This window comes from Vanessa atalanta, chromosome 28, assembly GCF_905147765.1.
Source record: "Vanessa atalanta chromosome 28, ilVanAtal1.2, whole genome shotgun sequence".
NCBI lineage: Eukaryota > Metazoa > Arthropoda > Insecta > Lepidoptera > Nymphalidae > Vanessa > Vanessa atalanta.
In genome coordinates, this window is record NC_061898.1 from 1,054,498 (window position 1) to 1,079,982 (window position 25,485).

General features: G+C 33.8%; 1 protein-coding gene across 1 annotated transcript; it reads right to left on the minus strand.

The window, feature by feature from the left end:
• Positions 1-687: 687 nt before the first annotated feature.
• LOC125074577 lies at positions 688-25,177 on the minus strand. Its single transcript, XM_047685917.1, has 14 exons — positions 25,100-25,177; positions 24,634-24,806; positions 22,355-22,580; positions 19,903-20,044; positions 18,977-19,095; positions 16,588-18,546; positions 15,350-16,108; positions 11,556-11,774; positions 8,441-8,583; positions 4,154-4,295; positions 3,525-3,716; positions 2,996-3,198; positions 2,168-2,323; positions 688-1,509 (listed from the first exon to the last, which is right to left on the minus strand). The coding sequence occupies exons 2-14, from the start codon at positions 24,696-24,698 to the stop codon at positions 1,464-1,466; spliced, it is 4,371 nt and encodes a 1,456-aa protein (XP_047541873.1). The 5' UTR covers positions 24,699-24,806; positions 25,100-25,177; the 3' UTR covers positions 688-1,463.
• Between the last annotated feature and the right edge of the window lie 308 nt (positions 25,178-25,485).

Below are 25,485 nucleotides of genomic sequence, written 5' to 3' on the forward strand. Positions count from 1 at the left end.
TGAGCTATTATACCCAGTACAAGATGCCTTGATCTTTTTGACAGATGTAATTTTTTCTGATCGACATAACTTTGCAATGACGAACATATTATTTTCTTAATTTAATAATTGTAAAAATATTAAAACAAAATACGTATAATACAAGTCTCTAAAGATTTGAGCGTTATCCGAATTTTATTAGACTTTTTATTGCTTCAAAGTAAAATTTAAATAGAAACACTGAAAATAATAGATGTTTGTACGATGTTACATCGGTCGGATGCTAGGGACACGAATAACAGGCAGTAACTGTTACAAATATCGATAACAAAAAATCCTTATTAAAGATCATTGTTAAGTTATTGTTACGAACGGGTCCTTTTGGTTGGGGTCTCTTTAGAAAAATAAGGTAATTTTTTTTTTAAATCTAATTTGAACAAAGCATTCCATCGTTCCATCGACTGTTATATATGTTATATTTTCTGTTTCCCATCACTAGCCCGTCTGTCAAAAAGATCAAGCTAACTTGAACAGGGTATAGCAAATTGAATGGAATCGTAAATTTAAGGTTTGTTTAACTTCATTCTTACTTTAATAGGAATAAACAATTGAAATTTGAAATTTTGGCTGCGTTTTTTGGGTGACACTTTTATTAAATCCGAAATCGAGGTGAGCGTCGCTTTCATAAATAAAACAAATATATTAAAAATGTCATTTAATTCATCAATTACAAATTATTAATAGCGAGTACACACACATTGGAAAACAATGTCAAAAATCCATACAAAAGTTCGTTTGATATAAATCAAATACACGAATCATAATAAAAAAAAACCTACACTAGCGTTATTAATTCAATTTCATTAAAAATATCATTCAGCTTAAAATAAACACAAAATAATTTCTAATCACATAGAATTATTCTTGTCTCGTATAATAATGAACATTAAAAAAAAAGACTGTTACAAAATATTACGTAATAATTCATCTCACACGGTAACTGTTGAAAGAACTTAAATCTAAAAAATTTAAATGTCAAAACGACGAAAATTCAAGTGTTGCAATGCGCTTATTGTCATAATTCTTATCATTACCATTAAAAAGAATGATATTTTCACACAATCACCAAACTAAAATAAAGTACTTTTTTATGGCATATGCTGCTATTTTTTCAGCTTACAGAAAAAAGTGCCATCGTTTTTAACATTCGTAATACATAGAGAGCAATATGTAGTTCTAATCCAGACAGTTACTTTTTAAAATTTTGTTCATTAAAATTTGCTCAAATTCACTTAAGATTAAACATAAAAAATCGACAAATAGAAATTAAAAAAAAAATACACATTTATTTCAATTAAAATTATACGTCACATTATCACTTAACTAGTGTCAAAAAACCTTAAAATAGAAAAAAAAATAAAATGTCAAAATGACGTATCAAATGACGCGAAAAAGTTCCTGTCAGTGCTGTCATAAAATATCATTTAAAAGGCTATTTTAAATGGATAGTTCCTGTGAGTGTCTCCCATTCTGAAAAAAAAAATTGTTATTGTTTTATAAAAAATGCATATTTAAGGTAAATGACACTTGGTAAAATCAGCATTGATATACGAGACCCTTTTAGTCACCGATTCAACCGAAAGTATAAAGGTCGAGTGAGTCAGAATAATTATAAGCAAGGTGGCACCACACAGATAACAATGCCACTGCTCTAGATATAAGCCTTATATCTTATATCAACAAATTCACAATTCACTACCAACATTGGGAACTAAAATCCTAAGTATTGTTATTCGGTGCTAGAATATCAGACAAGCTACCTACCCAAGCTTGCACAAAGACCTACCACCAATTAAACACTACAAGTATTGCTCCAAGCACTGTGTAGGCTTTATAAACTTATCGGCTAAATATCAAACAGCAAAATGTGCACACCGGATAAACCATCTTGGTTTCAATGGTTGCCAAAGCATTGGCAAAAATAAGATAAACAATAATATGATCAGGGGTAAATTTTATTTCTATATTGTTGTAATTATTTTAAATAAGAATCGAATTGTTAATATTTATCCGGCTCGAAGGACCAAAATCTGTACCTTTAATATCTAATGGACTATAGCCATTAGCATGATCATAAAGTCGTTCTTCAATTTTTAACGAAATATTATTATTATAAAGTTAAACTCACCCCTCAAATGTGAATGTACGTTTATTCCTGTTGAGTGCGTTCAGAGCGGAAATATGAGATTGATCCAGTTTGACGTTCAGCGCTTGTAAGTTATCCCACATGTGATCAGCGTTAGTTGTCTTAACGACGACATTGCGGCCTGTCTGGATTTGATATCTGAAAATATTAACATATTTTTAACGTTACGTGTAATTTGTATTCGTATTTAAGGAGGTCATAGAAGAGTCGCTTCTAAGCGGGCATGTAGGCTGATGATGCTTAGAGTTGAGGAAGTCGACATATTAGGGCCCAACGAACTTTAACTTTAAGGGGGGTGATCTGTTAACAGTGTAGTGTTCATCCTCACATTGACCTCTGAGGAAATAGGCGATATAGCGCTTTATAGCAAGGTGTTGGAGGAGATTTTGGTAGACTTAATTATCTATACTATATTCCAACCATAACAGGAAAAAGCCAAATAAACAACATTTGACAGCAAATTGACGCGATATCATTGGTCGAGAGCTTGATTGATCTGTTATATTCGATTGCGAATGCCGTTTTAAATGTCGGCAAAACTGTTATCGGAATTTTGGAAATCAAATTAAAGTGGATATAAGTAGTTAAGTGTAATAGTGTTGTATTATAAATAGAGATATATTAATCATACACTCTTAGTAGTGCACTATATAGTTGAGTTATTAACAAATCGCATGAAATACTTAAATCTAAAGTGTGATGATCTTTTTTCTGACTTCCATTGTAATAGGCTATGGTAAGTTACTATACTGAAAAAAGAAAGGGATAAATTTAAAATTGGTAAGGCAACATGAATCCATGACGACTTACGCTATTAGCAGCTGTCCTGGTTTGACCCCCAGTCCCGCAGACATGACCTTCACCAGAGGATCATCTATAGCTGGTGGGAGACCACTCTTGAGTTCCAGTGGCGTCCCCTTAGAGCCCAAAACGCCAAAACAACTAAGCTTAACATTGCGGGTCGTGCAGAAGTCGTCTAAACGTTGTTGAGTTAAGTAGGGATGACATTCAACCTGTGGGGAAAAAACGAGGTTTTATTGTTGCGAATAAGGTAGTCAACGATCTTAAGTCAACTGTGCGATCTCATTCCTAGCAGAGCACATTAACCCATTGGTTACACGCCTGCAGTGCGATTCTGTGAGAATTAATTTCGTATCTCCTCGTGATATGTCGACAACTAACGAGACCATTTTGAAATTTGTATTTTGATAATCCTAAACTTATTATTGTCGCATAACACATTTTGAAATTATACGCTCAAGTTCTGCTGTGAGTTTCGAGTTTCGAGGGCCATTTTTATGATGTAATTTCTTTTACGAAAACCTTCATCATTATTTACCTGGTTAACGACTGGCTTGATCTTCCCTTTATCCACAACCCTCTCGACTTGCACAGAGTTGAAGTTGCTAACACCTCCCCTTTTCACGAGACCCTTGCGTATCAAGTCCTCGATGCCGTACCAGGCTTCAAGGTAATCGTGCTCGGAGTATTGGAGAACATTCGCGATTTTTGGTATAGGGTTGGCACCTTCCTGTAATCAATCATTTGTAACCAATACTTATTTACGTGACATGAAGAAGTCTCTGAACTCCTGATGGGTCAGCTGATGATAGATGGTCACCACAGCCCATTGAAAAGTAAGTAATATTAGTCATCCCTTATCTACATATTAATACGTGAGGCAATAATTTTGTACCCCTTTTTTATCAAAACGACGCGGACGGAAGTGCACGAAATTCGGCACTATTAAAGTTTAATTGGAGGAGTGTAGAAATAGTAGTATTTATAAAATATTCATTAGAAATACATTAAAATATATTTAAAAAAAAATATATGACACACGCTAAGATGAAACATTCATAGTTCACGTCACAACGCACGTCATGTCAAAGATGAGAATCAATGATATAATTTTTTTAACGTTTGAATTTTTGCTTTTTAAGCTTATTAACTCTCTCCTAAACATACCTTAAAGGACATAGGATTGTGTATGAGGTACAGGTCGAAGTATTCCAAGCCCATTGTCTCTAAAGACTGCTTGCAGGCCTTCGCCACCAGGTCACGTCGATGGAACGTACTCCATAGCTTCGATATTATGTATAACTCGTCACTGAAAAGAAAACAATTAAAAATAAACAATAGAAAAAACTAAGAAGCTAACTTGCTCACGGTATCCTTGGTCTATGAAGATCTCATAACTAAAATAACACCAGACTTTTCTTAGATTTGCTTGAATACTTTCGGAGTCAAAATAGTCTCAGTGGGTAAACTATCTGCGGGTCAAATACAGACCCGCACTATTAAGAACAAAGTTCTCTGTCAAGAATATAACTTTTCCTAAAAAATATAATTGCTAGTGTCTAAATGTCGTTGTCTTTTTGATCACAACGTGATCTTTTGATTGATAACTATTTGTCGACCCCGGCATCGTTCACATTTTAGGGATTGGTCGTTTAGTATTAGGCATAAGCACTCGGACCTAAGAAGAACCGGCGACAGAAACTCAGCGAGATAAACAGACAGAGTTACTTTCGCATTTATACTATTAGTATTTATATTTGACCGTACCCCAGAATTTCCTTATATTAAAGAAATGCCACAGGAAAATGCAATTAGGTTTAAATTAAATAATATGTTACATATAATGACCAATTGTAATTATGTATCAAAAAATGACATCAATAATAAAATAGAATTAATTGATATCAATAATATAATTAATAATAATTTATGTTTATTGACATGTGATAGGTGTCACCTATCCAATTTTTACAAGAGACAGATAGCAAGCATGCTATCATATTTTATTCTTACAAAATCAACCAATTGTTTGGTTGACCAGACAACTGCTTCTATTGAGCAGTATAACACAAGACCATACATTTTGGAACATGTTCCAAATAATTTAAATTAAATTCTAAGACAATAGAGGTAGTCTCTGGCACCAATAGTATAGTTTCCATAGAAGCCAATAAAAAAAAAAGAAAATAGCTAATAATAAAATTGTAAACCTGGTGCACCAAAATATTCAAGGAATGTTAGGGAAGGACCTAGAAATTGAATTATTTTTGACCTGTAATGATATTGATATTATGTGTTTAACCGAACATTGGCTTCTGAATTATCAGGTCATGTTTAACTTTAGTGGGCACCAGATGGCTAGTTTGTTCAGTAGGAATAAAGCTATACGCGGTGGCTCTTTAATACTTATGAGTAAAAATTTTAAATTTAAGGAACGTAAAGATATTGTGAGCCTTTCTATTGAGCAAACTATAGAAATAGCCTGTGCAGAGCTTGAGCGTGTCATTGTTGTATGCGTATACAGGCCCCCTAGTGGATTATATGAATTGTTTGAAAATGTACTGGAAAATGTTTTATCGAAATTATCTGAATCTAATAAAGAAATTATTGTATGTGGAGATTTTAATATAAATTTACTGCATAATACAACCACAAGTATTAGATTCAGATCATTGTTAAGTTCATATAATCTGGTAAATCTGTTCTTAGAACCAACTAGAATAACAGATTCCACAGCAACTTGCATAGATAACATATTTGCAACCCATATTCCACAAAATAAAATTATAATTAATAAACTAAATTCAGATCATTGTGGACAACAAGCTTTATTTAACTTCCATGTTAAAAAAATAAGCAATTCCGAAAAAATAATGTTTGTTCCTTTGACCACTAGTCGTATTGAGAAGTTTAGAAGTAATATTTTGGCTAATCTACCACACTTATCTTTTAGTGATAACCCCAATGCTTTGTATAATAATCTATTTAAATTAATTAGAAACAAGTTTGATGCAATATTCACTTCTAAAACAGTTAATACAAAAAACTTTTTAAAATTCAATGATTGGGCTACTATTGGAATTCATAAAAGTAGGCAACGAATGTACGAGCTTTACAATGAAAGGACGTACAATCACAGTGCCACTTTTGCCAACTATGTAAGTAACTATTCAAAATTATTTAGAAAAGTGTGCTTTTTGGCAAAGTCTTTAACTATAAAAAATAGAATTAAGAATGCATATGACAAAATAAAAATGACTTGGAAAATTATTAATTGTGAAACTGGTAGAGGTGGCAGTCGCAGCTCCGAATTGAACTTAAATTATAATAATAAAGTCATAAATAGTGAACGGGAAGTTGCTTCAGTTTTTGAACAATTTTTTGCTGACATACCAGTTTCTACAACTAAGTTACTTATTTCTTCTCCAGCAGTTGCCGAATCATTAATGAAAGAAAATGTACGTGAATGCAAATCAAAATTTAATTTTACCCCTGTAAACACCAATGACATAATTTGTACATTTAGGTCATTAGACATTAAGAAAACTGCTGATCTATGGGGTATTTCTGTAAAGGTGATTAATTCAATTATTGATCTAATTGCACCTTATCTTGCAATAATATTCAATGATTGTGTTCAACGTGGTGTATTTCCTGACCTGATGAAACATAGTAAAGTCATTCCAATATTTAAATCTGGTAGCTCTTCAGATCCTAACAACTATAGGCCAATCTCGATACTACCAACCCTCAGCAAAATATTTGAAAAAATTATTTTAAATCAATTATTAGCATATTTCAATAGATACAATCTGCTTCATAGAAAACAATTTGGATTTACGAGGGGTCGCTCGACTACCGACGCAGGTATCGAACTAATAAGAAATATCTATGAAGCCTGGGAGAGGTCGCAGGATGCCTTAGGGATTTTCTGCGACTTATCCAAAGCCTTTGATTGTGTTCAACATGAAACTCTGGTCAGGAAACTATATAACTATGGAATTAGAGAATGTGCACTCGACCTTCTGACTTCTTATCTTAACAATAGAATTCAGAGGGTTGACGTTAAAGGGACAAGGTCTCCTGGGGTCTCAGTTGGTATGGGGGTCCCACAAGGATCAATTCTTGGACCTTTTCTATTCCTCATATATATTAATGACTTGCCCTTTCTTGTTGGGAACAAACATGATATAGTATTGTTTGCTGATGATACCTCTTTGGTTTTTAAAATTAATAGGAAACAGGTACAGTATGACGATGTAAACAATGCTATGTCTGATATAGTACACTGGTTTAGCGTAAATAATCTTAGGCTGAATAATAAAAAAACTAAAATTGTAAAATTTAGCACACCAAACGTGCAAAATGTAAAACCCGATGTACTTATCAATGGGGAATCGATGGATCCAGTTGAAACAACTGAATTTCTTGGCCTTACTCTTGATGCCAAATTACAGTGGCTCCCCCATATAAACGGATTGGCGGATAGACTGAGTTCTGCGGCATTTGCGGTCAAAAAAATTAGATTATTTACCGATGTTGATACGGCTCGCCTAGTTTATTTCAGTTACTTTCACAGTATAATGTCGTACGGTATTATGCTTTGGGGTAACGCAGCCGCTATCCATACTATATTTGTGCTGCAGAAGTGGGCTATTCGCGCAATCTATAACCTGGGAGCCAAGGAATCTTTGAGGTATAAATTTAAAGAAATTAAGATATTGACTGTTGCTTCTCAATATATATTCTGTAATGTTTTGTATGTACGGAAAAATATTAATGTTTTTATGAGAAAATGTGATTCTCATAACGTTGGTACAAGGAACAAACACAATCTTGTTACTCCTGTTACTCGACTGCATAGAGTCAGTAACTCTTTTGTGGGGCAATGTATACGCTTCTACAACAGGATCCCAGAAAGCGTTCAAAATGCTTCTGTTGCGAAATTTAAAAAAATTGTTAAGGAACGCTTGTGTGCGAAAGGTTACTATACAATTAGTGAGTTTATGTTTGATAGCACACCTTGGGAATGAAACGATCGCCTCCTGGCTGTTTCTACTCATATATAATTATGTATATAATTAATTTGACGTAAAAAAAAAAAAAAGTCCCGCTGAGTTTCTTTCGCCGGTTCTTCTCAGGTCAGGGTGTTTTCTTTTCCGAACCGGTGGTAGTGTTTAACTTGACAATCAATAAGAAAGTGTAATACTTCTATATTGAATAAAGGAATTTGAGTTTGAGTTTGAGTTTGTGCCTGTAGTTACACTGCTCCGCCTTCAAACCGGAACACAAAAATACAGGGTATTGCTGTTTATCTACCTACCCAGACGGTCTATCAACAAAGAGATATTCTTACAACGAATGACGTAAATAAATCATAATATATTTTTGAATAATATTCTTACAGCGTATGACGTTACAAATATCACTTACAGCATAGACAATGAAACTTACCGCGTAACAGTGCCGTCGTCTATTTTAGCCTGAATCGCCTCGCCCACATATTTCTCGTTTCCATAGATGTAAGCGGCATCTATGGCGCGGTAGCCGAGGTCGATCGCGGCGCATATTATATGTTTGACCAACCTCGGATCCAGCTGCAGATAAAAATCACACATATATACATATATATATATATATAAATAAAAATCGTTTGCATCTATTGTGTAGAGTAGGTCAGACAAACTAGTAAGATTATAAAGATTCAGACTTAGAAGCCTCGTTTTCAAATGTTTTTTTTTTCAATAACATACGTAGGCCGTACCGTCAACCGAGTTCCTTGCCAGTTCTTCACGGTAGAATCTACAATCCGGTGGTATATTTACTTAATATAGTTTGCAATGACGGCTTAAAAGTGCTTTTAACAGTCAACTTGAATAAAGTATATTTTGATTTTGTGTCAGGATGTTCTTCTCAACAACGCCGTAATTATTGCCTATAGACTAGCATCAACAAATCTGGATATAGCCTCCATTTCTTCAAGCTCATAGCCAGATGAGGTGACAATCGGAAAGATCCAGAGTGAATGAGTGCAGGGTCCAAGGCGTTATAACATATACACGGTACTATCAGTACTGCCAATTCGGATATTCATGGCTGCTGAGGATTTATCGCAGACACCCCAATAATTATCTCTAATCGAACTTTGACCTCGAGGTAATATGCTAGGGTTTTAGTTACTCACAATAATGAAGTTTGGCTGTACTTTCGTGAATATTAACATAATAATTGTTAAATCTACAAACGTGTAACTCGAAAAGACGATCCATCTACCATCTTCTCAACTATGGGCTGTTACCGAGAAGTTTTCGACGAAGTTTGCCAATCAAAATCTACTTACAAAAGATCTTTTGAATCGTCATATCAAAGAATTACATTAAACGTAAATCTACCACCGGTTCGGAATGTTGATTACTGCGAAGAACCGCCAAGAAACTCAGTAGTTACATTTTTCCAACATTTCAAACATAAAGTCACTCAAATATGTGTAAATTTATGTAATATATCTTGTCTGATAGTTAAATAGTATTAATTGAACGCTTTTTAATCATCTATATGACGGTGACTGCGATAGAATAGCAGCACGACCGTCATTGGTAGGGACTTCTGGTACAGGGTTCATAGCGTATGTCTCTGTATGGCAATTAAGCACAACGTTTTTTTTTGGCATTGGTTGGCGGACGAGCATATGTGCCACATGATGGTAAGTGGTCACCACCGCACATAGACAAAGGCGCTGTAAGAAATATTAAACATTCCTTACATCACTATGCGCCACCAACCTTGGGCACTAAGATGTTATGTCCTGATGCCTGTGATTACACTGGCTCACTTACCCTTTTAACCGGAACACAACAATTCAGAGTACTGCTACTTGGCGGTAGAATATCTGATTAGTGGGTGGTACCTACCCAAAGCTTGCACAAAGCCTTACCACCATGTAAGTAAGTAAGTATGACAATTCTTGTATTTTATGTAGGTATTCAGCAATCACAAATTATAAAGTAGGTATATTATAACTATCAGAGTTGTGGGAACCAACGGTCCCGTTTGGAAGGCCCGAACTGTAACGCACTTTATAATAACATTTAGCTTCCGACTCGAAAAGAATTTAAAATATGACAGTCGTCCCTTCAAACGAATCCGATCACGTGCCTCATTACGTCACGGCGTTCACACCCCACAGATACAACAAAATGAACTGAATTACTAATTAATTATTCGTAATCTACGACTGCTGAGATGGCCCAGTGGTTAGAACACGTGCATCTTAACCGATGATTTCGGGTTCAAACCCAGGCAGGCACCACTGAATTTTCATGTGTTTATAATTCATCTCGTGCTCGGCGGTGAAGGAAAACATCTCGAGGAAACCTGCATGTGTCCAATTTCAACGAAATTCTGCCACATGTGTATACCGCCAACTCGCATTGGAGCAGCGTGGTGAAATATGCTCCAAACCTTCTCCTCAAAGGGAGAGGAGGCCTTTAGCCCAGCAGTGGGAAAATTTACAGGCTGCTAATGCTAATTTACGACATTTATAATATTGTGGTCAGTCAGGTCAGGCCGAAAATTTATTAAAAAGTTATTGGGCTTTTGTATCGAAAAATTCTCATTAAAAGACCAGAGGCTGGAACTTGGAAGTGTGAACACTACCGTGCCTCGGTGCGCACGTGAGGCCGTTGGTCGTACGCCTGAAATCTCCGGTGTTAGATTTGCCGTTCCATCAGATCATAAGAGTGAGGGTATAGAGCAGGGTTCGCGGATATATATCAATTGTTTTTTGTATCTTGATTAATTGATTTTTATCCTATCTTCTGAACAACACTCATAGGTCTATGCTTAAGGCCTGACTCTGATTGATTACTTTTTATGATTAGTCGATTACAAATTAATATTAAAATAAAATTAGTTGATTTATCTCACAAACAAATGAAGACATAATAATAAAAGGTACTTGTTCTTTAAGTGTTCATTAAAAAATTATTTCTCAAAAAAATTTTCTTGGTGGTAGGGTTTTGTGCAATCCCGTCTGGGTAGGTACCACCCACTCATCAGATATTCTACCGCCAAATAACAGTATACTGTATTGTTGTATTCCGGTTAGAAGGGTGAGTGAGCCAGTGTAATCACAGGCACAAGGGACTTAACAACTTAGTTCCCAAGGTTGGTGGCGCATAGGTGATGTAAGGAATGGTTAATATTTCTTACAGTGCCTTTGTCTATGGGCGGTGGTGACCACTTACCATCAGGTGGCCCATATGCTCGTCCGCCAACCAATACCATAAAAAAATAGATAGACACTAATTCCTTTGTTACTTTTTTTAATAAAAAATGTGGTATTTCGACACTTGTATTATTTTACAAATACCTTTCACATTTTTAAGTGCTTACAGAATGAAATTCGCTTCGTTTTCTTAGCCTGGATATATATCGGATATATATAAAAAAATCGGATTTTTGATATTTATTAATAAAATCGGATTTTTTCGAAACCTGGTATAGAGACATATGTCCTGTGTGGTTAACTGGTCTTTCTTGCACGACATCAACATCATAAAAAGCTTACCATGGCTGTTCCAAGGGCAATGACAGGCATGGTCGATCCATCTCGGAGCTCGATTGACGTCATATTATCGAACTTCCCATATTTAATTTTAGCATTCGTGAGTTCTGCGATCTTCTCCTGTAACTTCTCCTCGCTGAGGACTACGACGGCGGCGGTGGTGGGTTTCGGTGCTGTTCGATGCGTGGATGTCTCGTCTGTGTAAATTGGCACGACTTTTTTCTGAAAAATAGATATTGGTGATTTAGAGGGAATTTTCTGAGGTCTTGTGATGGTATACGCTCTAAGACTTCTTCTAATGAGAGAAGTCCTGCCCTCCTAGTCGAATGTGATTTATTTTTACCACAATGACTCATCTGATTTCAAATCTAATTCATAATCATATTTTTTGTAATTAAAAATGTTTGTAGTAATCTATGAAATTCTTTGGAAGAATGTAACATTTGCTTTCCTAGTACAATTATAAAAAAAAAAAACAACTTATTTAATGTAAAAATTAAAAAATAATACATTTAAATAACGTTAAATTACATTACTTACGAATAATATGAATAGAAATAATATACACTTGAATTTCATTTTGGACACAATTCTTTTTTTTTTTTTCTTTTTTAATAAATCCACTCCAAGGAACCGTTTCGTTCGAAATACTTCTAGCTTAAAAATGCTTAAGATATGTTCTTGCTTTTATATAATAGCATTCTACCCTCTTTTTTAATCTGCATGTAAAATGTTGTCATTAACGATTATGTGTGTATATAATTAGATCTATGATTTTCCTTTTAGCTAAGTATTTCATACAATATTCCACAATGAAAACATTAAAAAAAAAAAACTTTCATCGTAGAATTAAAAAAATCAAATCTTTAAAAAACGATTAACGATTTATTTAATAACATTTATTATTTAAGTTTTTAAATTTATTAATAGATAAAAAAGGTTTTTTTTTTTTAATTTATTATCCGTCACTTTGTAAATATGACAGAAAATATAATTTAAAAAGGCTTACGAGTATATCGTTTTAAAGCAAATGTAATCTAATTGGAGATATACTGGATAATTACTAAGCGTATTACGACCGCGTGTAATGGTCGCAGACATATATATATATATCTTTGCATGTATATTATTCATAACGAGTACAAGGGCGTTGTATCTGTTGTCACATACAGATTTTCCTTATACCTGTGTACGTATAAATTAAATCGAATTGTCTGTATGTGATTTGATTTTTTTAATGTCTGGAAGTTATTAAGATACAAAAGTAATTTTTAAATGTCTATCTGTACTAATATTATTAACGTGAAAATATGTCTGTCTGTTACGCTTTTACGGCTAAACCGAATTTGATGAAATTTTTTTATGAAGTTTAAACCCCAACGATAAGATGTACAAAAATCTATTTGTACCTAAAATCTTTGATTATATATATGTCTATATAGATCGTCAAAGCTGAGAACGCGTCGAAAATACTGTCCAACGGTTGGCCACTAAGTGCACGCACACTAGTAAAGTAGAATGACGTTTGACGACTGTCAAGATTAGCTATCACGCACACCAAGATAATAAAGTTGGCTCGTTTGTTTTGGTTCTTTTGTAGTGCAACACTATATCTAGATAGAATAAATAATCTAAGAATTGAAACTACGACCTCTCCCCCTTCCCTTTCCTTACTAAATCGTAGCACAAGCTGCGGGTAAAAACTGGTCTCATATATATTTTTTTTAAAGTTACGTCATCAAATTTTAGAGGATTTCTAAGTAGAGGTTTGAATTTTTTTTTACCAAAATATTTAATGCTTGTCTCTATAAGCAATTAATATTTGAATGTGAAGCTGATAAGAAATGGTAAGTGGTCACTACCGCCTCGGGAAGTATGAGGTAAGATGTTAGGTCCCTTGAGTCTGTACTTAAAATTAATAATAGTATTTGATATTAATGTTTTTCATACATTTTATTCCAACTTTGAATTTTAGAAAATATATAATGAATATATATTTTATTGTAAATATTTACTAATACCACGTAATACAATTATTATATTTTAATTAAGATTATAATTTATTAACGCCATCTATGGGCAACGCGCGACAACTAACGCACCCACATGAGGAGCTCGTCAACAGTCCACAGATGGCGCTGTTATTGGATCTTTGGAAGTAAAATAAAAGTAGATAAATATCATAAAATTGTAAATACCGTTAGATTATAATCTATCTCGCGCAATTGTTAACTGTCGAAAGTTTGTGAACGGTTATTTAATAATAATAATACATTTTCGATAGTTATTATACTAAATAATATTTCGGTTAGATTAGAGTTAAAATGTAACTGAAATTTACTTTGATAGATTATAAACTACCGAATAAAAATGCGTTAAACTGTAATCAGTATGTTCCGGTTCATATTATTTCGACAGTTCACTATCTCGCGAGATAGATTATAGTCTAAGGGTATTTACGATTTCACGGTGACAGTATTTAGGAGAATTAGTGTTGTATTATAAATAAAGATATATTAAACAGGAGCTGATTGTACAATACTGCAATTCGCAAATCGACAGGAATACTTAAATTTAAGGTTTGTGTATGTTTACTTTTAGTACAGATTTTGCCGTTTAGCGTAGTGAACCGAAATTACACGAGTTTTAATTTTATTAAAAAGTTAGGTTGACCCAACTCACGGTAAGTGGTCATCACCGTCCATAGACACTGGAGGTTTAACTACCTTGGGAACTAAAATGTTATGTCCCTTGTGCCTATAGCTACACTAGATCACTCACCCTTCAACACACACACAACAATACTAAGTTAGGGGTTAGAATATCTGATGAGTGTGGTAACTACCAATTTTATGTTATTATAAAATTGTTACTCGTACTAATTGGTAGGGAAACTGCCTAAGTTAAAACTTTACTCCACGTTGATTCAGTTTAAATAAAGAAAATTAAATGAGCTATCTGTCTAAATGATGTATCATTTTAACAACAAAAAAACTAGGCTTCAAATAGTACTCTAAAGAAAAATTATAAACAAACTCTACATCTTTTTTTTTTCATCGAAAATCCACGACTAATTTGCATAAATTCATATTGCTTATGAATATCATATATCGATAAAAACAAAAGCCTACAATTATCGGCTTGGAATCGCGTATTTCAATCGCTGTTTCTTTAAAACTTGGCCTTTGGAGTAGTAGTGCAAAAGCTTCATTAAAAGTATAACACCTCGCCTTTTTGCCTCCAATGGTGACAGGGCTGGTTCGTTTTTTGTGCAGAGGAACAGAATTGCGATTCAACGGGGATATTCTACTAGCATTTTTTTCACCATTCGAGATTCAAGATTTATACAGTACTATTTTTATTTAATACTAGCTATGCCCGCGACTTCGTGCGCATTGTTTGAATTTAAGTTATTTGGATATTGCAGCGTGATTTTATTTTTATTCTATATATAATTCTAAAATAAAAGTAGCCTAAGTTACTCCTTATTACATCCGCTATTTGCCAGTGAAAGTCCCGTCGAAAACGGTTCAGCCGTTCCAGGGATTAGCCAAACAAACAGACAGAACAAACAGACAGACAGACAAATATTGTATAAAAAATGTTATTTTGGTATATGTACCGGGTATACATACATATGCATTTATTAAAAATTGGGTTATTTTAATATTACAAACAGACACTCCAATTTTATTATATGTATAGATTTGTATATATTTAAGGACTTACTGGTTTTTGATTGTAATGTAATCCACGCAAAGTCGGAGCAAGGAACTAGTTAAGAAACTAAAACTTACCTCGAACAAAGCCACTCTATCGGTGATTGATATCTTTCTTAATTTCTCCTTCCTTTCAACAGTATCACTCCTCATCAGCCGCATCCTCTCCATTGAATTCATCCTGTACACCATCTGCCTAACTCTCCCTCTCACAGCATCACCTAGATCTAATTCTGCTAGAGATTTAGCTCGTTGGTCTGCATCAAGATCTTTAACCCTGTATTCTTTGTACATATCAACTTTTGGAACTGGTTCCTTCTCAGTAAGCACGTCATCATCAGTGTCGTTTGGTTTTTTATTTCTGAAGAAATTCGGTTCGGATAAGCTTTTAGTTTCCTTTAAATTATTAGTACTATTTTTACAATAATCTCCGTTTTCGTTTATTGTTTCGATTTTGTTTTCAGTTTTTTCACTAAATTCAGTGTCTTTGAATTTCTTCTCGATACTGTTTAGACGGTTTACAACTGAGGCGTGAACTTTGTTGTAAACTGCGTAATAATTACTTTGAAATTTATTATTATCTATGGCATTAGTGTAGTCGAAAGGATTGCTGTTATCTAAATCGTTTGTTATGTGTTTGGATGTATTGTCATTATATTTTATAGCGTCAATGTTATTGTCGACTATGCTAGTATTATATTTATTGTGATTGATATCCAATCCAGTATCAGATTTCAATATTTCGTCAACAATCTTTGGTTTATCTCTTCTGTCGTTTGTTTTTTCGTCTAAATTATTTGTATTATCTTCGTGGAGGGTGTCTGTTTGTCTGGGTTTCTGGAAAATATGTATTGTTATTAAGTTATTACTTGTCAAAGATGAGTTCCTGATGAAAATTAATGACTTTATAAGTTATGTGATTGCATTAACTATTAATTTTATTATAAGCTCTAGTCTATCTGGCTTAAACGAGATACGCTTTAGTTATTTGATGAGCTAACGTCAACTGTATTGCTGTGTTTGTAAAGCGCGTTTTGCGGTTACAGAACATTTTAATATAAGGTGATATCATCTAATCGCAGACAGTACAATGGCAATAGAGAATGCTTATGTCGTGCTAATGTCTATGTGTGAGTATACTTATAGTTTTAATATAAAAAATAACACAACAATCTATAATAAAAATGTTGAAGTAACACTGCCTACGCTTTCACAGCTAAACCACAAACTGATTTCGAAGAAATTTGGGATGAAGCAAACTTAATCTCCAAGGAAGGACTTTATATAAACTAAAACTATTACGAACTAATACTTACTTCGAAATTAGCTATTTTCGATGTCACACATACATCTTTCGGTATGTCGTCTACTTCCGTTTTGATTATTTGTTGTTCCCGTGAGTCTAATCTACTTATTATTCGATTAACTTTTCCTTTCAGGATTATAATATCTTCCTCTTCCAAATCGTCAATATTTTTAATCTGAGACGACAGATTTGTTAGAGATTTCTTATCATTTCCATTCTCTTCTGTTACAACTCCATTTTTAACCGAGTTAGTTTCTTTAGTATTTATATGATCGCCCTCTGAAACATTTATTGTTTGTTTTTCTTCTGTTTCTTTTACGGGAATTTGATTCTTGTCTAGTTTATCAGCATTTTCTTGTTTAATAATAACCACAGCATCTTGTTCTTCTTGCGTGTTTTGAACTTGGATTATTTCTGTTGTCGTTTCTTTAGTAGTGTGTTTAGCTATGTTTATGTTGTCATTAGTGTTTAACGATTTAACAAGTTTCGAGCTGGTTAAAGTGAAATCACGCTGTAGCTGATCATTGCTTTCTGTGAAACCTTCACTTAAATGATTTTTGGATGTTTTTACACTTTCAGTTTCTATTTTAGTAGTGATTACTTTTTCTTCGTTAAGATTGTTTTGTTCTATTTTTATGTCATTTTTTAGATTTGTGACAGTTTGATTTGAATCTAAATACTTTTGGGCTTCGTTATTTTCAATTAATGTTGCGTTTTCTGTCTTAGATGCTAGTTCAGTTGTATTTGATGATATAGTTGTTACTTTCTTAACTTCCGTTATTGTAATATCGCAATTTTCATTAATAATACTTTTTTCATCAGTGCTTTCGTTCGAAGGTATTTTTTTAGTATTGTTTAATAATGATTCGGATTCAGCACCAAGGGAATTGTCATATTTCAGAGTTGCCACTTTGATTGTTTCTTTTACTTCAGTTGTACCAAGGTTTTGAATTTCAACATTTATTTTTGAAATTTCTGTTACATTAATGGCGTCAATAGTTTCTTTAACAGCGATGTTTTCTGATGTATATGAAGATTGATCAAAGGATTTACTTTCGCTTAATGAAGTAGACACTTTTGAGCTAACGTTTTCCGTTGTTTTCACTTCTGATTGAGTTTCATTTTTCTCTATAGATTTAATATCGTCTCCATCATTTTTAACGCTTTTGCCATCAATTACAACTGTTCCTGTTTCAATTATAACTTGTTCTGATACCTTTTCAGTGTTATTAGATATTTTTGTTTCATGTTTTTCCTTTGTATGCTGTGAAACAGGAATGTTACATTTAGGGACGTCTTTAGGTGTAGTGTTGGTGTTTCGTTCTATTTCAACTTTATCCTTTGATGAGACACTTAGTTCTTTTGTGGTTGTACTTAATTGTGTCGTGAAAGATTTCGTAACACTTTCCGCTTTATGTTTTGTCGCGGAAACAATTTCTGATTTCGTTAATGTAGAACTTTCCGACGACGCTTTGCTTTTTATAATCTTGGATTTTTCAACATCTGCTTTCATTGTTTTCTCCTTTGTTGTGGCCACAGGGATTTTACCTTTAGGATCGTCGATAGAAAGGCTCTTTTTGAGTGAGCTTCTTCTGTTTTGCGGTCGAACTTCAATTTCTTGCTCGCTTTTACGTTTAAGCAATGGTATTTTACTTTTGACTTTCTCTGTGACAACTTGTGACGTTGTTGTGTTGTGTTGAACTTTGTTAACATCATACGAGTGAATTATTTCTTCAAATTTGGTTTCCATTGTGGACAGTTCATCAAATTGTTCTGACACCGGTCTGTTATTATTAAACGGATCCATTTCTATAGTTTCTTCATATAGTTTGTCGAATTCGTCGTCTAACTTTGGTGAATTTTCATTTTGTACTTCTTCATTTTTTGTCAAGTTTTCTTGAGCGTTTTGCTGATGTTTGACATCCTTCAAGCGAGGGATAGCAGATCGCACTTTCATTCCAAGATTTGGCTGAAAAGGATAAACTAATATTTAGTAGTAATACGTTGTATCTTCAATTAGTTGTATAAGATCAGTATTCTTTTGATGTTTTATAATTATGAGCCGAGAGCCATCTTAAGCGATGCTTGCGGATTTAAACCAAGACAAGCACGACTAAAAAACATCGTGAGGATATAACCATGTGTATAATTTCGATGAAATTCTACCACACGAGTATCCACCAACTCGCATTGAATAAGCGTATTTGAATACACTCAAAACAAAAAAAAAACGGAGACGAGACTTTAGCCCAGCAGGGATATTTACACGGCACTACTTTCTTTTAAAAGTGTTTAGTTTTTTTTACGTTATCGTTCAAAGCTGACTACAAGCGTTACAATGACATAATTTACAATTATAGATAAAAATAGTTTAATATAACATGTATGTTCCTGTATACCTCGTGGGCTATTTTCTCTTGCGGCATTTGTTCTTCTCGTCTGATCTTATCAAACGCTCGTCTTAATTTGAATTTCGGTATTTTTGTTGATTTCTTCGAATCGTCGTGTTCTTTGTCACCTGTTTTTGCATTACAAATAAAGAAATTAGTTTACTTTTTTTATTTCATTATAGATTCTGGGTTCAGACCGATAAAGTGTTATTGGGTTTTTCTGTCGAAATATTCTCAGTAACACACCGAAGTCTGGAAGTTGAAAGCGTGTGTTCTCGCGTACCTCGGAAAGCGCGTAAAGCCGCTGGTCTTGCGCCTGTATGCCCTAGCAGGGAAACTAACTAGTGCCATTTATGCAATAAAAACAATTAGAAAACTCACGGACAGTAGTTATTACTGCTAAACACATGGAATATTGTTATGGGGTAATGCAGTAGATATTTAAATAGTATTTATTCTACAGAAAAGAGCTATACGAATTATTTACAATATTAGCTTAGGACATCATTAGGCAAAAAATTCAAAGATATAGATTTGATTTGTTTAATTAATTTGATTTGAACTCTTTCCGCTCGTATCGGATTTACCGTCCCATCGGATCATAAGAGTGACAGAATAAAGAGTGCACTTTTCTTTTTCTCACTGGAAAAATCCTTTACGCGCTTCCCGCTACCACGTGATGGTAAGTGGGGGGGGGGGGATTGTGGGATTCCCCGGAGCTCTGGACGCCGAGTGCGCCTAGGTACGCCGGGTTTACCCACTAAAAAACCAGCGGTACCCTCTCCGTCTTTCGGCGAGCGCCACGGGATCGCTTACGCATGCTACCGTGACATAAAGAGTGCACCTGTGTTAGCGGACATACATATACATGTTGTGGGGTGAGAATAGTGATGATCTAAGAGCCCTTGCTGATATAATTGAAAAGTATTCCATACCTTCCTCTTTAGCTTGATCGCTTTTGTCATTTAAATCCTTTGACGACAAAGTAACATGAACTTCCGTTGTTTCTGTACGAACTGTGTTGATATCTGTTGATTCCGTTACGCTCATTGTTGTGTTTACTGTTGTTGATTCGTTCTGAAATAATAATATTTGTAGAGCTTTTTGCACGTTTGGGTAGGTACCACCTCATCCTATATTCTACCACCAAACAGCAATACTTAGTATTGTCATGTTGTGGTTTGAATCAAAATCAAAATATACTTTATTCAAATAGGCTTTTACGAGCACTTTTGAATCGTCATTTAACAAACTATATAATGTGAAACTTCCACCGGTTCGGAATGTATATTCTAGAAACTCTAGGAAAGTTATGTTGGTTAAATACAATTATATATGTATATAATACATCCTGCCTGGAAGTCAACAAGATTAGCTCCACGCTTTTTTATCATCTATATAATCTTGTAATGAATGATATCTTCAACAGAGCTTCGGCGTTAACACTCCAAGCCTTCTTCACACAAGGTGTAAAAGTAATTATTTAAATTAATTGATTCTGTACTTTAGTTGTTTAATAATTGTGAGATTACTCTTTGTATTTTCTTTTATAATCCATATTATTTATGATTTATTCTATAGTCTATTCCAATTGAAAATGGAATGAAGATAAACAAACCTTAGATTTACGTTTTTCATGCGATTCGCTAATAACTCGGCTACATTGTGCACTACTGAGAGTTTATGATTAATATATCTTTATTTATAATACAAAAGAACTTCACTTAACTGCCTATATCCACTTTAATTTTACTTCTGATATTCCGATAACAGTTCCGTCGACGTTCAAAACGCCATTTTTTCGCAAATCCATAGTGAATATTATAGATTATTAAAGCTCTCGACCAATGATATCGCTTTAAAAGTGTTGTACGATTTAAAAGTACTTTTAAAGGCCTAATTGAATAAAGTAGGTAAAGTTATATTGTGATTTTGATTTTGATTTTGAGAGATCAAATAGTGAATGAAAGTGCTTTCAATACAATTATAATTTTGATCGCTTTACAACATTTTTTTTTTTTTTTGAGTTGACTGTAGCTGTGTGGGTTATAGAAGACACTGACGGATGCTGGCAAACACTTAAGGCTCAAAGTGCCCGCTTCTTGAGGGCGCCTCCTGTGAGGGCGAACTTCGATTAAAGATGTCGCCGACTTCTAGAGCGAAGACTTATTGCTATGTCGACCCATTGGGCTTTTGTCGTCCCCACTCCTAGTACAAGCTTTAAGCTTAATTTGAGGGTAAATAGGAATATCAGTAATTCCTTATAATGGGGCATTGTTACCGGCATTGTTACCATTTAAACAAGAAATACAATTTTTAAAAAAACCCCCACTGAGTTTCATTCGTCGGTTCTTCTCAAGTCTGAGGTGTCACCGAACCGAGGGTAGTTTTTATTTCCTTGAAAGTCAATACGTAAGTGTAATAATTCTTAATTGTGTAAGATTTTTGTCAATGTAAGATACAGATGTTTGTAAATGCATTTGATCGTGGTGGGATATGATCAGATAATGTCTGAGACCTTCAACTGATAAAAATGAATTGGGTTAATTTAAATCGTCGTGAACGTAATGGATATTTAAGAGTCCACAAATATATGTAGATGTTGTTTTGTTATTGAAACGATTATAGTATCAGTAGAATATTTTAGTGCGATTCAAAGTGATTTAAATTAAATTAAAGGTGCCAAAAGAAGGATGACTTAATCAGGTAAGTTTAAACTCAATGTATACACAATAGTTTTTTTTTTTTTTTTAAGATTATTTCGTCTTTTTAATAACTAAGTTGATAAGGTCGTACTCGGCTTTTGTGATTAAAGTTCATGCAAAGTTAGAATCTTCATTTTACAGGATTAAATTATATATAAATACTAGCTGTTGCCCTCGGTTTTGCTTGGGTGGAAGTTGAATAAATTTAAAGATTAACTTAAAATAATCTGTGTGCATATATAAAAGCGAAATACTACTCACTGATTAATCGTGTAATTTCAGAAACTATAAATCTACAAACTTAAAATTTGGCACGTTCCTTATGGGGGGTGTAGATATCCACTAAGAACGGATTTTACGAAACTCCACCCCTAAGGGGATAAAACGGAGTTTGGCAGAATTTCGCACGGGTAAAGACGCAAGTTCAGCTAGTATTGTAAAAAACCGTTACCAGAAAGAGATAGAGAGGGAATGGCCTGAAGGGGGGATGAACGTTTTTCCGTTACGTGAAGATTTCTGCCAGTTCCACTACGAACCGCGTAAAAGACTTCGTTAAAAAAAAAAAAAAACAAAATAAAAATCAATCATTTGAATTTAATTTAAATATTCATTTCTTAAAATCATCTTTCTCCATTTTTATTTCGACCGTCGGCGTTTTCTTAAGCAGGTGCTGAAATCTTACCGATGTTTCGCCACTCACGACGACCTTCTGCAATTTCATTCCCCCTTTCGTCCAAGTCAATTCTTCTTTTGCTGTACTCATGACTGGCGTCAGAACGAAATCAACTTTATTGCTATCGTCATTAGGTTCGACGTCAGTTGCAGTCGCTGATACAACTCCTCGTAACTTCTGTTCTCCTGGTACATTCGACTTGATAGCGTCGCTTGTTAAGTCTGACATTTTTGATCTGTAATTTAAGAACGTTATTTTTGAAAACAGTTTTTAATATAAGCATGTAAAATATATCTGTATGTATGTATATATATGCTCTGCAAACAAACTCTTGAGCTTTATATATGTATGTAGTTTGAGAGTTTGTTTGTTTGATTGAACGCGGTAATCTCAGGAACTCCTGGTCTGATTAGTATCAAGCTACGACCAATAATGAGCGGAGTATCAATGAAAAATGTTGCAAAAACGAGAGAAAATCATTCCTTTCTAGAGCTTCCGTTGTGCGCGTTGCGTAAACTGTTAAAATCCCGCAAAATCATGTATTACAGAATTTGTTATACAGCCATCAAGAACTTCACTACACTTGGAATTCGGCTGAGTAACAAAACCTATGTAGGACTATGATCGTCAGAACTTTTTATTGGCCTGAACTAAAGTTTGGAAAATTTTTAGAAAACTATTCTTTATATCGGACAACATCACATACATTACTCTGATCCCAATGTAAGTAGTTAACGCACTCGTGTTATGGAAAATCAGAAGTAACGACGGTACCAACACCCAGACCCAAGACAACATAGAAAACGAATGAACTTTGTCTACATCGATCCCGGGACCTCGGAGTGGCGTACCCATGAAAACCGGTGTACACACTACTCGACCACGGAGGTCGTCAAACGTATCAGAAACTTATACTAAAACATCTTTTAAGACATAGGTCTAACGGTAACCCTCATTGACACTTCCAAAATGTCCCACAACTTGCAAACAAATATCGCCATTGCGCTACCAACCTTCGGAAAACAATCAATCTCATTCAACCTTCAAACAAGAACACAACAATACTGTTTGGCGGTACAATGGTTGATAAGTCGGTGGTACCTATACTCTATTCCAACCATAAGAGGAGAGAAGCCAAATAAAAAACATTTGACAGCAAATTGACGCGATATCATTGGTCGAGAGCTTGATTGATCTATGATATTCACTTCGCGAAAAGAAGGCATTTTGAACGTCGACGAAACTGTTATCCGAATTTCGGAAGTAAAATTAAAGTGGAAATAGGTAGTTAAGTGTAGTAGTGTTGTATTATAAATAGAGATATATTAATCATAAACTCTTAGTAGTGCACGATGTAGCTGAGCTAGTAGCAAATCGTATTAAATACGTAAATTTAAGGTTTGTTTATTTTTATTCCTATTAACATTGGAATAGGCTGTATACGGGTTTGGACAAAGCGCTACCATAATGAAAAAGAATAATTACTTAGTTTCTTGTAGTTACCGTGTTCCGGTAGCTTTAAATTGAAGTGATGTGACGTAACTATTTAAAAATGGTCTTAAGCCCCTCTACTTAAATAATGTATATTTAAGTATTAATGCTAAATTTTAATATGCCTTGAACAACTGAATAGTTTCAGAGCAATTTGTAATAACCCTAAGTTATTAACAACGACATTTCGACTTGACAAGGTCAGCACTTTCTGTGGCAGAATGTTCGATTCTGTAATCAAATGCCGCAGAACATTCGACATTTGCCTAAAGTAATTAAAAACAATAAAAAAAACCAAATAAGTGACATTGTACTATAATATATAACTGAATTTAATTATAAGTCGTACATTGTTTTTGATTAAAAAATCGTAACTACTGAGTTTCGACATTCCGAATTGTGGTAGCTTGATATTAAAACCTTGCTGAATGACGGTACTAAATTTCTTGTAAGACTCTACTCGAAAAAAGTATATTTTGATTTAGAATAAGATTCACCATAAAGGAACCTCACGATTACATGGTGGTAGATATTTGTACCACCCACTCATTTAAGGTAATCTGCCACCAAACAGTAGGTGCGTGAGTGAGCCATCATTTTAGTTCCCAAGGTTGGTGGACAGCAATGAGGCAACGTCTATGGGCGGTGGTAACCACTTAACATCAGGTGGTCCATTTACCCCTCCCCCTATCTATTAAATAAAGGTTGCATAAAGGTTGAGATATCCTGACCTAGATGGTGTTGCAAGTATAGTAAAATTAATTATAATATTAAAAATTAAATAAAAATTTACTTACGTGTCTGTGAAGTACTTCAGTAACGTGCTATGACCAATTTCAGCCATATAATTACCTCTTATCATCGATAAGATTACGCTGTCGATATTATCAATTCATATGCATTGTTTAAATTTTGCATCACTATAAATGGTAACGATGGCTGGACTGTTGAGTGACCGTTCGGATAATATCTGTTATGTAATTCAATTTTTTTTATTTCTAAACGAAAAAAGATGTTTATAATTATACCATGACCTTATAGAAAAATGTTTGTAATAAAAAAAAAAACAACAACAAACGTCAAAAATGAAATAAATCTTGCATTTATCTTAAACTCATTATTTTTTTTTAGTGTACACGTAAATTTTGTTCCAAAATCTTTTATTTTAAATATATTAAATGTACGTATAGTATTCTAAAAAACATAAATTAAAAATTAAAAACTGCGTTTGCTTTGATGTATATTGAAAAAAAAAGCACTCACATCTATTTAACGAGTCTATCACTTTTGATTTAAGAGAAATTTGTACAATTAAATTGAATAATTAGGAACAATAACACATCACGTTTGAATGAAAATAGTAAAGAAACTGAGGAATACATTTCAACCTTATCAAAAACAGCACAGATAATGCTTGATAATTATTGATTAGCGATAAAAAAAAACAAAAATGATACCGTTTTCCGTGTAATGCAATGGATTAAAACGGATTATTTCCTTCTTAACGATATTTTTATCCGTTAATATTTTTTTACAAACATTTGGTTCCACACAGAAGACTTATACATGTATTTTTTTTTGTTAAAATATTAACTTTTTTTTTTAAATGTCACTTTCTGGCGCCATTTTTATAAGTGTAATTTTTTTTA

Bases quoted from the DNA above. Each gene is read 5' to 3' on its own strand.
- LOC125074577 (XM_047685917.1), bottom strand. From the start codon at position 24,698: ATGATAAGAGGTAATTATATGGCTGAAATTGGTCATAGCACGTTACTG. The intron at 16,109-16,587 runs GTAAGTATTAGT...CATATTTTCCAG, and splicing joins CGAAAATAGCTAATTTCGAA to AAACCCAGACAAACAGACAC. The intron at 2,324-2,995 runs GTAAGTCGTCAT...TAATATTTTCAG, and splicing joins CCAGGACAGCTGCTAATAGC to ATATCAAATCCAGACAGGCC.